The sequence below is a fragment of the Bolinopsis microptera genome, chromosome 9 (genome assembly GCF_026151205.1).
Source record: "Bolinopsis microptera isolate Bmic1 chromosome 9, MBARI_Bmic_1.0, whole genome shotgun sequence".
Classification (NCBI taxonomy): domain Eukaryota; kingdom Metazoa; phylum Ctenophora; class Tentaculata; order Lobata; family Bolinopsidae; genus Bolinopsis; species Bolinopsis microptera.
In genome coordinates, this window is record NC_087080.1 from 12,337,695 (window position 1) to 12,351,244 (window position 13,550).

The following is a 13,550-nucleotide window of genomic DNA, read 5'->3' on the forward strand; positions in this document are numbered from 1 at the left end:
AGAGTATTCATTAGTCGAGATGTAGTAGTGTATTGTCTTGAATTATGCTGTACGCTACAATTGAAATGATGGTCTTAGATTGTTAAATGATAAATCAGATCTTGTAACCTAAGGTGCCCTGAAAACTTACTAATAGTAAGATTTAGGCCCCATGTTAGGCCCTGTATTTCACATGTATATCATGATACAGTTGATGTAATACTGCTGTTTTTCTGACGTGCAGGGATCATATTACCTGATAAAATATCTGATAGCTTGCTCGTCTTATCTTTCCTTCATTTCTTAATTTTCACAACATTTTTGTTCTGGTTTGTTCTGTTCTTCGTCCTAATGAAAATATTTCGGTTGGAAACTCTATCTTTTTAGAAAGATATTGTGGCATCGTAATAATATCCGCAAACTTTTTGTTTGAAAACTTCCTCTCCTACTACTACATTCTTCTTCTACTACTGCAATTCTAACTAAACAAATGTTCACATATTACGAACTTCCACTAGATTACTAGATTGTTGCTAAAACAGTCTGTTCGGAACTTAACATTTCTGTTTGAAGTAATTTCATTCAAGCCGAATCAGCGACGTTATTTGTCAGTCTGTTAAATGAGCCTTAGCTGAGATTGACTTGGACCGGGTTCTTCCCCGCTCCAATTTTCCTAACTCTGCCAATTTACTTACTTAACTATATTGACCTCTTGTTTTTTAATCAAATAATCTCCTAGCTTAATAATGTTGTGACAGGACAAAATCAAGTATGACTCAGTATCCAAGTCTATAAGTAAAGCTCAATATTATTATAACCAAGTTGGTCCACTGATTTAATATCTGATTTTAAATTTATAGGAGTTATTGAAAACATGACTGTAAATTAATCAACTTCCCTTTTATAAAGTAGATGGTTGAAATAAACACAGATGCCGAAGAAGAGCAGCCCTTGTTGAGTTCACAGTCCTTCAGCACCAGCACTAAAGTCCCCAGACCGTACGTACTAACGTTCCCAAATTGTACGTTTTAAAGTTCCGATATCGTACCTACTAAAGGTTACTGTCTGTAAAATGATCAGACGGTACGCTCTACAGTTTTCTGACCGTACTACAGTTTTGCTGGCCGTACTACACTTTTCTGACCGTACTACACTTTTCTGACCGTACATACTACAGTTCCCAGACTGTACTTATTAAACAGTTCTCCATCAGGTACGAAGATGAACCACTGTGGAGAAGACCCTTCAATTACTCGGTACAACATGGTATTGACCCCGAGAAACTTAGCAGACTACAGCGCTATAGATACTATCAGCGCTTGGCTCCCCCTATGACCATGGTCAGCTTCTTATTTGCTTGCTCGTTTTTTAAAGTCTCCTTATTTTTTTGTACTCAGTTTTCCCCCGTCTTCAATAAATCACAGATTCACATTGTTCCCCCATTTTCAGCTTGTACCAGATCACATGATACCCCCTGAATTCTTCACTGTGGTTCCAATAGTCAGGGGACAGAAACAGAGCTCCATGGTTACCATGTAAGTTATCCAATAATTGGTGATAAAAGCAAGTTTCCGAGTCAAGCCAAAAGTGACTGAGCAATAAGCTCAGACCTGTGTGCAATGAATTTTTGGCCAATAATGCTATCATATTATTTTTGATGTGTACAATAATAATAATATCGTATTTTTGAAAAAATGTGTACAGCAGTAATGTTATTATTTGTAAAATGTACAATGTACATATATAGTAAGATAGTATATACATTGTACATCTATACATTGTACATATATAGATGGTACATCTGTACATTGTACATCTGTACATTGTACATCTATACATTGTCCATCTATACATTCTACATCTATACATTCTACATCTATACATTCTACATCTATACATTCTACATCTATACATTCTACATCTATACATTCTACATTACATTCTACATTTATACAGATTCTCACTGTGGAACACTATGTTGGGCACATCTCTGCTATGTATGCCCGCTGCAATGCTACACGCTGGAATCATACTGGGTATTTCTTGCACAATATTTAAATGTTATTCTATTTACGATAAGTTATTATTTACTTTTACTTTCCTTTATTTTATATTAAGATATTATGAGTTGAACTGCTTGCATATCCTGAAATATAAAATGATTGTAATGTGTAATATCTCTAATTATTGTATAACTTTGCTATATTTATCAGGAAGTTTGATAGTGTTAGGAGTTGGGCTAGTTACATGTTACACTGCTGTTATTACGGTTCAAATCACAATGGATATTCAACTTCTTGATACCTTCAAGAACTCTCCTATAGAATTTGTGGATGTGATCGAGTATTACATGCCCTCGCCTGCCGGTTAGATTATTTAATTGCTTGATCTTATAATTGTAAGATCATTTTGTACAACTCCAAAGGGGATTGCAACTCTCCTGGGAATTACTACTCATTTATGAATGATCGTTTAACTTTAGATTGGATTTAGTTCTTTCGTTATCGTCATCACCCGATCACATCGAAAAATGTTATTAATACAACATTGATATTTTTCTATAATTAGCAAACTGAGACATATCCTGCTAAAGGGTCTTCCGGGAATTTTATTGGAAACGGCGATATTATATTTGTAGAAGTATGCGCGCAATATAACAAATCAACATAATAAATATATATACACGTTACCTTCTAGCCCGAGGTTATCATTCCAGTATTATAGAAGATGCCTTTAACAAATTTAGTGATATAGCTAATAGGAAAAACTTGTATACCCTGAAAGACAAGGATGAGTCGACTGCCTGTTTAATACCCATGGTGATGGATCAAAATCCAGCACTTCCCAACATGGGGGGCATTATCCATAAGTATAAGCACCTTCTCAACCTTGATCCGGCCCTGAAGAAGCTGGTACGTGCGGACAGTGTATTCGTGAGTCATCGAAAGAATCAAACTATCGGTGGCATGCTTGTACACAATAAGTACCGTGCCAGTGGAACTTTAAACTGTGATAATGAGAGAGAAACAACTGCAAGCCAGATCCAGGAACCAGACTCCGAAAGTCTAAGGGCGGTTCCCGGGGCTGTCGACCCAGGGTGCCATGCTTGTGGTAAATGTTATGTTTGTAAGCAAAATTTCCTGTCCCCCTGTTCCAATTTTAGTAGTCACCATTCTAAACAAGTTTTCCCTATAACTAAGTATATATCTTGTCAGAGTTATAACCTCATTTATTTAATGGAGTGTAAGACTTGTAAACAGTCGTATGTCGGTTATACTACCTCAAATCTCCCTAAGAGATTCTCTAACCATAAGAGTCACATAAAGAAAGGTATAAGAAGTTGTAAATTAGTTAACCATTTTTTAGATATTGATCATGATTTAGATTTTAGTACCATAGCCTCCTATAATTCCTCACTCAGTAAGCACCTTTCTGTCATTATAGTAGACGCTTTAGTATTTGAGCCTAATATTAGTAAAGCAGACAAAGAAAAGGCTAAGGAAGCTAGAGAGGGGTTCTACCAGACCCAATTGAAAACCCTTGAACGGTTTGGGGGTATGAACACCCTTGATAGTAACCATCTACTTTTTAAATCTGCCGGAGCTTAGTTTTAGTTTTAGTATATTTTGTAGATTTTATTTAGTTATACCATTATTCCAGAGACGTGCATATAACATTTTTTACTTAAGTATAAATTTTACAGGTTTTTGTTGTGATTTTAAGTGATTTTCCGAGAATCAGTTATCAGTATTTAGATAAGAGATAAGATAAGAGTACATTTTTAACGGCTTTCAGTTTCTTTTTTAAATTTCAGTTCATCAGATTTTCCCACTGCTTTTAGTTTGTATTTATTCTCAATTGTATATGATTCGTATTTGTTGTAGTTACTTTAATGATATAATTTCTCAGAATTGATGTAAATAAACGATGCAAAGACTTTCGAAGATCTAATCACAACCGCTTTCTTTTATTGTGTAGAAGTCCAGCCATGAAATATATATATATAATATATTATATATATATATTATTACATCGATCATATCATATCACAAGTGCAGCACACAAAGCTTAGCACAATTTTATTTCAGCCCAGATAGCCCTCTCAGCAGGATCTGCCTCTTTTTTGGGGGCTCTAGTGATATTCTGGATCCTTCTGAGTAACTTCACATACGGCACTGGCATCGCACTGGGCAACATGGCCGCCGGGACCTTTCATTACCACAACTTATCCAACAGTGGAGGTCAGTACTTGAATATTTTATATTTTACATTTCTCAGAACATTTTGGGAAAATCAAATTGTATTGTTAAGTATAGTAACTTGTAATGTTGATTTGTTGTGTTCATTTCACAATCACAGTTGCCTCATATTAACTCTTCAGCGGTGTGCGACACGTACAACACAAGTCTTGTAGGCACATCTGAATCTGACTGGGGTTTGTGGACTTCTAACACTGTACCTATCTACCTTGTTATCATTATCTTCCCGCTCTGCTGCCTCAAATCTGCTACCATCCTCGCAAAGTTCAATTCTCTAGGTAATTTATTTGGTGCCTACTGTACTGCTGAACTGGATATCTAAGAGTTAACTAAAGTTAAATAAAGTTAAATAAAGTTAAATAAAGTTAACTAAAGTTAACTAAAGTTAACTAAGAATTACTCTAATAAGAAAGTGAGTAAAAACTACTCTAGTCCAGATAATAAGTACTTCAAATTAACTTAACTTAATATTAACAGGTGTAGTGTGTATTGCTATGGCAGTGATATTCGTTGTAACTAAAGCGTTCGAGTGGGGTATCAATATCACGGTTGGTGACAAGGACAATATATCTTATGTTGCTCCGGCAATGATAGACTTCAACAAACTAACTGGTACACTCACCCTCTCGTTCTTCATCCATAACGCTGTGGTGGCACTCGTCAGAAATAATAAAAACCCTAAAAATAATGTGAGTTTTAGCTGTTTTCCACAAAGAGAAGTATTTGTTTAAGTTCTTAATATTTGTACTTAAAAATTTGAATAAATACTTGATTAAAAGAACTGTCTGTTCTTATAATGTTTGTGTTTCTATAAAAGAGACGCGATGATATCATTTACAATATTTATAATTAATATTGTGTTTATAAATCTTGTGTTTCTAGACAAGAGACGTGACGGTTGCGTTCACAATGGTTGCACTCACGTACGGGTTGGTCGGAGTTCTATTCATTCTCACATTCCCTCTCGCGAAATCCTGTATCTCAGATGTAGCTAGTCAGGTTACTAAGTTTACTAAGTTATACACTTTTAACTAAGTTATTTTTTCAATACTACTATGTTAAAAATCAAGTGTATCACCAATTGTTCTACTGATAATAGGTTATTAGAAATTATAATTGATATCATAAACTGGTTTACTTATTTCAGTTGCTGTTTGACAACATCTCTCTTAATGATCTTATGGTGTTTGTGGCGAAGTTTTTCCAGATTCTTCAGCTTATCACCGTTTACCCCACTGTTAACTTCGTGCTCAGGTCACAACTCTTTCTCGGCATTTTCAAGGATCCTTTTTGCAGGTTAGCTTCTCTTTAACAACCCTTTTTGTAGGTTATTTTCTTTTCGAAGACATTTTTGGGTCAGTTTCTTTGGCATATTTTGTTACTGCGATTGACTGATAACATTTCAGCTACAAGCACGTGATAGTATTCAACATATTGACAATATTGATATGTGTCTTGATATCGATATTCTACCCACGAGTAAACACAGTGATCAGGTTTGTAAAAAACACATTGTACCAACACGGTGTAAATATGGTAGTACCGCTGTATCACTGCATGAAGAAGGATTCCATATCCATTAAGAAATATTTGATATCCAAAGTACCAGGCTTGTTCACTTAAGATAGCTGATTAAGAGTATACCACCGCACAACCTGTTGAGGGTTCCAGTAACCATGGCGACAAGGCTGGGGTAGGTCTAATTTGTTATCTTTACAGTCTACCTCAATACAATCACGTACTGTTATCAGGTACGTGGGTTCGGTGGCGGGTTTAGCGTACGTGTTCTTCTTCCCCTGCTTTGTGTACCTGCTACATTGCTACAAAAACAACAAGCTGACATGGTACGGTCTAACAAGTCTCCAGTTACAACATTTTTTATCGTTATCTTATCTAATGTTGGGGCGTTAATTTAATTTAATCGCCTTACCAAATGTATAGATGTATTTTGTATTTTTATCTGAAAAGCTGAAATATTTTTGGAATTTTTACTTGATGATCTATTGGGGTGTGGTACAACTAGCCTGCATGTGAATTACCAATTCAGCTGAGAAAGTTGGGCTACTTTAAGGATTACCCTCAACGGAGCAGATTCAAGCAATTACCCTGATTATTACAGGATTACCCCTAAATACCCTAATTACCCCTAATTACCCTGATTATTACAGGTACTCAGCTGTTGGACATGGTTCCATTATTCTCCTGGGTCTGCTCAACCTGGCTTCTCAGCCTCTCACTTTCTCTAACTACTTGAAATGAAAAGATAGACAATGTTCTTCATAAAGCAATGTCAAGGAATATGTGTTGCTGATATGAAACTGATCAACATCGTTATTTTGATACCCATGTTGTAATTGTTATGTTCAAGACATGTTGGCGGATTGGTATTTCTGCGAGTAGATTAAGATTAAAGAATCATTAAAATACCCAAGAATGAGATTGAAAAGTCCGCTTCTTGCGCCGTTTTTATACTTGCTCCTAAGATTGGGAAGGGAACTGACAATTGACGCTCAGATTCAGAAGAATATTTACTATTTTTATGGGGATTTTATTTTTGTTTTGTCATTTGTAACTTGATTTTTATCCATTTTAATACTTGATTACGTTTGGACGATAAGCATTCCATTTTAACTTTAAGTTGTTATGATATCAGATATTGTGTTTTTATTGTTTAAAAGTGCCTGCCAAACAGTGAATACCCAACTAACAGTACAAAGGCCAAAACACACAAGTTTCTCTCTGTTATTTCATTTCATTTTATATTACTATTAGTCGCTATTAAGGGGAATTAGTCATTGAACAGTACAATTCAGTGAAGAACAACAAGACTGGACAAACATCGCAAAAATGACGAGACAAATTGAGTTTTACTTGTGGAAATCTGAAATATTTGTTATGATTGCTCAGAGTGTGAATAACAACTGAATGTTGAGAAACATCAAATAACGTATTGAAATATGACACGATCGACGATTGCGGTGCTGGAAGTTAGATTTCGGTCGGATGACGCTCAGCAGAACTCTAATTGGGTAGAGTGGACCGCTGCCATTTTCTGTTCTCAAATGCAAAATGATCATATTCATACCGAGAATGAAATAGATCGGTCGCTTTTCCCATTCATTTACAATTGTAATACTATTACAATTGTAATACTATTACTAATTAATTCAAATTGATAAAGGAGCACTACAGAGGCAGCTGTACTCGGCAATAACGATTCGATAGACTTCAGCTAATTTGTAATTGGAGACTAACTACCGCCCTTGTAGCGCGATGCACTACCATACTGGTATTGGGTATACCGTCGACGAGTCCAACTGGAAGGTTATAAACTACAATTCTGATAGCAACCACACTTCGGTTGATCGGCGAAATGCACCACTGGGCATCGTCGAGCTGCAAAGGACTGACATCGTGAATCAACTACCGCCCTTATCTCTAAGAACTAAGTATCGGCCCGAAAGCAACCTAAAAAAATGTTTACAGAGTGTGATTGATGTAATAAACCAAAACTGATTACAATTCGTTAAAGCCGTGAATGAATCAAAAAAGCTAGCGATTTTAACATGGTTTTTAAGGCACCTGAATACAGCGATTTTGGGTTTTTTAAACAAAATTTCGTTTAACTATAACAGTGCTGGTGCGTATTTCATGAAAATTGCTAAAAGATTTTAGTTAGCTGAAGACTACGAGAAAGGAATGTTTTTTAAAGATTTGCAATTTAATTTTAATTTCTTCCTGCCTTTTTTCTTCCTATTCCTACTTTGAATACTTCAGAAAAATTAATAATTCGATTGTGGGTGTTTTGCAGAGCGATTTACATTTATATCAACTTCCTTATACGGTCGTATCACGTGATCGAGACAGTTTTTCGCCAATATCTTGCCAGGGGAACATTTTAACCCTGTGTCATGTGGATTGTGGGGTGCCGGTGATTCGGAATCAGCGTCCGAAAATACATCGATAGCACGCTCGACGCTCGTGCGTGATAAGCCCGCGATATAAAACGTGAAATCCGTTATTAATATTATTCCAAGCTGGGGATCCTGCGAAAGGGCTTCCTAACGCTTTGGCTACTGGCTAGACTAAAGGTTGAAAAAATGTTAGCTAAAGACTATGAAAAAGGAATATTTTCAGATTTGTAATTTAATTTCTTCCTGCCTAATTTCAATGCTTCAGAGAAACTAATAATTCGATTGTGGGTGTTTGAAGAGTGATTTAGCACGCTCGCGGTGCTCAGCCTGTCATCCCACCGAATATCCAATTGGTTTATATTATTATGGACAGAAAAAGCCTGAGGTAACCAGGTAACCTGTTTAATTATTTTTCTCTCCGGCCCTCTCTCTCCCTTTCTCTCCCTTTTTGTAGCTGTGCTCTCTTATCTCTCTATCTCTCCCTTTTACTTACTCACTGTGTGTTTTTTGCATTTTATTCTTTCCTCAAAATGGAATTTTTTTAGAGGTTAAATTAGTATTACTATTGTAAGTCAGGAGTTCCGCCACTACAGTACGAATGATGATTAATTACTCTACACTTGACTATCACGTGACTTTTTAACACGTTCTCTAGGTGGCCCTGAATCAGAATGACTAGTATTCGAAACCCTAACGAACCCTCAAATCTTATCCCAACCCTATACTAACCCTAACCCAATCCAGCTAACTGAAGCATATGCTAAAACCCTAACCTGAAACCCAGCCTATAACGAGAAATGAGACCAACTTCCTTATACGGTCATATCACATGATCGAGACAGTGTTTCGCCGATATATCGCAAGGGGAGCATTTTAACCCTATGTCTGCATGTGGGGTGATTCGGAATCAGTGTCAAAAATACATCGATTTAAGTTGGTTTTAACTGTCGGGGGCCTTTTTAGTAAAATCTCGAAGATGGAGTGTACATAAGTCATTAAATTGAAAGTAATTTAGTACGCTCGAGTCTGCACAAGGATCGACTGCTTATTTGTGACAACCAACTTATACTAATACTAATAGTAATACTAATACCATTTATGATTTAGGTTTTTTATCGATAGTAAATAAAATTGAAAAGCTTAATTTGGATATATAAGTACGAGTACCTATTGTTTTATGATTTAATATCTTTGATCGATTATACTTCACATCTAGTGAGTATTAATTACAAACATATTTGCAGTAGTCAGAAGTTCAGAAGATGAAAATAATACTAGCTATAATAGCTGCAAGTTGTATTGTGGTTTGCACCAAGGCTATAAGCTGTTATCAGTGCCAAGATGTGGCCCTTAAGTACGACTCCGCTGCCGTGAACGATATGGTGGAACAGAGTGAGGGAGAGGAAGGTGACGAAGAAGCTCCTCCGAAGTGTGACTCATCCCACATGACCGCTTGTTCTAGTGATACGGAAGTTTGCGGAGCTGTCAGCATAAGCTATAGTGCCAGTTTCTTCGGTGTGTCAATGACAGGCGAAACGGTCCTTAGAGAATGTCTGGCCGATGTTGGTGACATTACCGACGAGGCAATGGAGCAATTTTGTACGTCGATTGAAGAATCGATGACAAAGGATTCTTCGGATGCTAATACCATAGATTTTAAATCTTGCAAATTGGATGTCTGCAGTACTGATAACTGCAACACACAAGGAATGGAGAAATTCCAGGACGACGGAGAAAGGGAGAACTATGTGTCCTCGGAAACTAAGCTGACGATCTCGTTCCTTCTCATCCAGCTCGTCTCTTTCCTTGCAGTCACTATTCTTTAAGTTTAATTTTGACAAAAGAATGTGAACGATTTATGTAACCCGTGTTATTACATTATGACATAAATAATTAGAACTATACGCGACGGTAATATTTAGAGTTAGACTTAAAGTATTTAGTATTCTAAATCTATGCATGTAATAATAATGTAATTATAAACTTGCAAAACTTTCAAAACTTACAAAACCAATAAAACTTGTAAAACTTGTAATACTTATAACATAATTGGTCCTTTTATTGATGTTTCATATTTCACGGCAGTTTCCTTTTCAGAGTTTGAGTTTATATTTAGAAACTAACCATACTATCTTTTAGATTTATGTCACTTATGATGGCTCCGGCTGAAAGTACTATGACTCATTTTATCTAGAAGATTGTAGTTTCATTGCTTCTGAAGTAGCTATCAGTTCGCCGGTCAATGTTGGGTATAATACTCTCTTGATACTTATAACATATAATACCTTCCGGGAATTATATCCACTAAAAGTCTCGGACACCGAGAGCTGATAATTTGCACATTTTTCCCGTACCATAATTATGGTATGCTTCCACCTGATCAAAAATAAAATCTGTGGCATCATGGCTTAAACCGTAAACGCACTTATGACTTAATTTGTGTGCTGAAGAATCTATTTTTTATTAGATTTTCAGGGTGTTCCAAGACCAGTGTCCAAATTCAAAATGTTGATTGTTGATGCTTTATTTTATGAAGGAGTAAATTGATTGGTTTTTTCATTATTGTTAATTGTGCTTGATAGATCCCCCAATTTACGTTTTAGCAGCAAACACTGAAGACGCATTAAATCGTTTTATTTCACATTTTTATATTGCTCCCAACTTTGCGTTGCAAAATGGCGAAAATAACTCGATCAGACGGGATGACAGTCGACTTGGCGGAGCATTTTGAAAGTTATGGCCGAAGCTGTTGGGTAACCCGATTCTACAACTGTCACTAGAAAACTCTTTTGACTTTGTAGCTTTCAAAACTAGTTATCAATCAAAGTATCTCAATTTTGTCAAATATGAAGGGATCATGATATGCAACCTTGGTCTTGAGGATCAGGACCAAATGGATATTTGGACCACACCTGTTGGATGACGAAAATAATTAGGCAGAGACGGTGCCTAGTTTAAGGCTCCTTTGGGGAATGATTCACCTCAAGGAAATATAATTAAGTCACTTTTTATCTAAATCCAGTTGATTTATTTTTGTCGGGCTATTATATTTATAATTCTTATAGTTATATGCACAACCATTTATTAGAAATAAGCAGTATGCCTCAATTGTTTAGTTTTGAGCAGTAAGATCAAGATTATTACCCAATTGCAATGTATCAAAAGTTCTGTGAAGGACGCACGGTTTTTTATTTTACGTATGTACAGTGTTTTCGAAATAAGTAGGTAGTTTTCTGTTTTAAGTGAAATGACTATAATAAGGCGGGGAAATTTGCTTGACTCTATAATAACATACAGTGTGATTTATTAAAATAATGATAATTATGCAATAGTTACCATAACAACGATGACTGACTATAATACCTAATTGCACGTGCGTCGTGCAATAATAGTGTCACATACATTTGTTCATTCCATAGTATCTAATGATTTTAGTTTTAGTGCATGATGGCAATCACCACAATAGGCTTCAAATGGCAGGTGCTTGCAATAGCGCTAATACTCTTCCAAACTTTTAGTGCGAAAAAAGCAAAAGACTGTAATGATGACAGCGCTCTGGGGGAAATTAAGGACGATGGACAAAGTGAGGATCCTGGACTGTTCTTCTATAACAAGATACGTACGACTAAGAGCCCTGATTCCGTTCTGGGAAAACTAAAAGACTGCGGGGGAGGAAAAGCAAAATTGAAGAATAAGAAGAATAAGAAGAAGATGAAGAAAAATCAGAAAAGAAATAAACCGGATGAGATGAGCACAACCATCACTCAGACTGAACCGTAGATTTAGAAAAGAAAATAGACGTGATGAAATAGGAGCTAACATAACCCTGCAGTCTGAAGCGAAACCAGAAATGAATAAATTAAAATGAACTGTAATTTTAAAAGTCTAAGCTATCCGAAAAACACTCGAATGAGAATGAATTTTGAATGAATTTAACTGAATGTGGTTTTAGTTTACTTACTAAATATTAGTCAAATAGAACAATGTTAATTCGTATAATGGTTGCACAAGGATTATCAATGTTGATGTGTGTAGTTCCACCAGGGTCCAGGGTTGATAGTAGTGGCCACTCCCTGAAAACCACACACCTAAACTGGCGTCTATTCAGGGATGTGCAGGGATGATTGGACTTATGAAGAGAGTCCGATTCTCAGTCATCAGAATTTTGATAATCTTGCTGAATAACGCCATTATTTCAACATATTCAATCGTTCTGTTACACTTACCACAACACCAGATTGCCATGGAACCCGTTATTTGATCTAATGATCACCTAGGTGATAAATGAGCTATCTTGTGAGCAGCAAATAGTGACGTATATTTTCATTTGCTCACTCTTTATTTCACTTTCCAGTGCCTCCAGCCTGATCCCTTATTAACTACAACGGTTTTTTGAACTGTACAAACTTAACCAACAATTTATCATCTATTAACCTTGACCGAATATTTAACTGTAAGTTCGTTTTAACGTATCGCAATTACATAGCAGCACAACTTACTAAGAAAACAGAAGGTTTAAAGTTGATAAGAAGTGTGTTACCATGAACTTGTAACATGAGCTCAAATTACCCATAATGTGATGCCACCCCAAACAGTGAAGCCTTGACCTAATAACCAGGGTCCAGCTAGCGGAATTGTACTTTCTAAGTTTCAACCCTCTAATAAACCATTTGTTAGGCGACAGTTCCATTGTATCCAATTCTTGAAATAAAATTTACGATTTTACAGTCAGTCGATTCCCTTGATAACTGAACAATTAAGCCTTGCAACGTCTTTTGCTTATGATCTGACGATCAGTGAGGTCGCCAGAACGTTAATGGCCTGCATGATCCTCCTAAGCAATGCTTGTCAGAAAGTCAGCTAGATTTTGCTAAATACAAAATAATAAACATCGTAATGCTCCTTGTACGCGCCACTCTTGATACAGCTGCACAATTCGTCTACAAGTTTATTTGCTTCTTCAAGTGTGAATGTGTCAAGTATGATCATAACCAGAGTTTAAAACACTTTTTTTGAAATTTGCCGTTTATTTTTGTGAGTTTTACAAGTAGAGAGTTAGTGAGTTTTACGAGTAGAGAGTTAGTGATTTTTCGAGTAGATAGTTAGTAAGCCTTTCGAGTAGAGAGTTGTGAATGTGAGTAGAGATTAAGCTCTAAGTAGTGAGTTAGTTGCAAGGTGCTCGTTATGTGACGGAACAGGTTCAATACAATGAAGCTTAGTAACGCTACAGTTATTAATTAGATGCCAGATCTCCCCCGGGGAGCGGGTTATTCATTAGTTTTTAGAACACCTTCTTACTTGTATTAACTGTAATACCAACTGACCAACTTATTCTTACTTGTTACACTCGGTTGGACTGTGCTTTCCACTGTTACTTTCGTCTTCATACGCTTTCTTT

General features: G+C 36.2%; 2 protein-coding genes across 2 annotated transcripts in view; one reads left to right on the top strand and one right to left on the bottom strand.

Moving 5' to 3' along the window:
* The window catches only part of LOC134821203 (uncharacterized), a 90,546-nt gene that overhangs the window by 57,656 nt on the left and 19,340 nt on the right, over positions 1-13,550 (bottom strand). The window lies entirely within an intron of this gene.
* LOC134820678 (sodium-coupled neutral amino acid transporter 9 homolog) lies at positions 880-7,081 on the top strand. The gene is made up of 13 exons (XM_063831190.1): positions 880-977; positions 1,193-1,319; positions 1,429-1,514; positions 1,936-2,015; positions 2,193-2,345; positions 4,068-4,220; positions 4,361-4,516; positions 4,716-4,927; positions 5,121-5,237; positions 5,386-5,534; positions 5,645-5,734; positions 5,990-6,082; positions 6,407-7,081. Exons 1-13 carry the CDS (start codon positions 892-894, stop codon positions 6,495-6,497), a joined length of 1,593 nt encoding a protein of 530 aa, XP_063687260.1. The 5' UTR covers positions 880-891; the 3' UTR covers positions 6,498-7,081.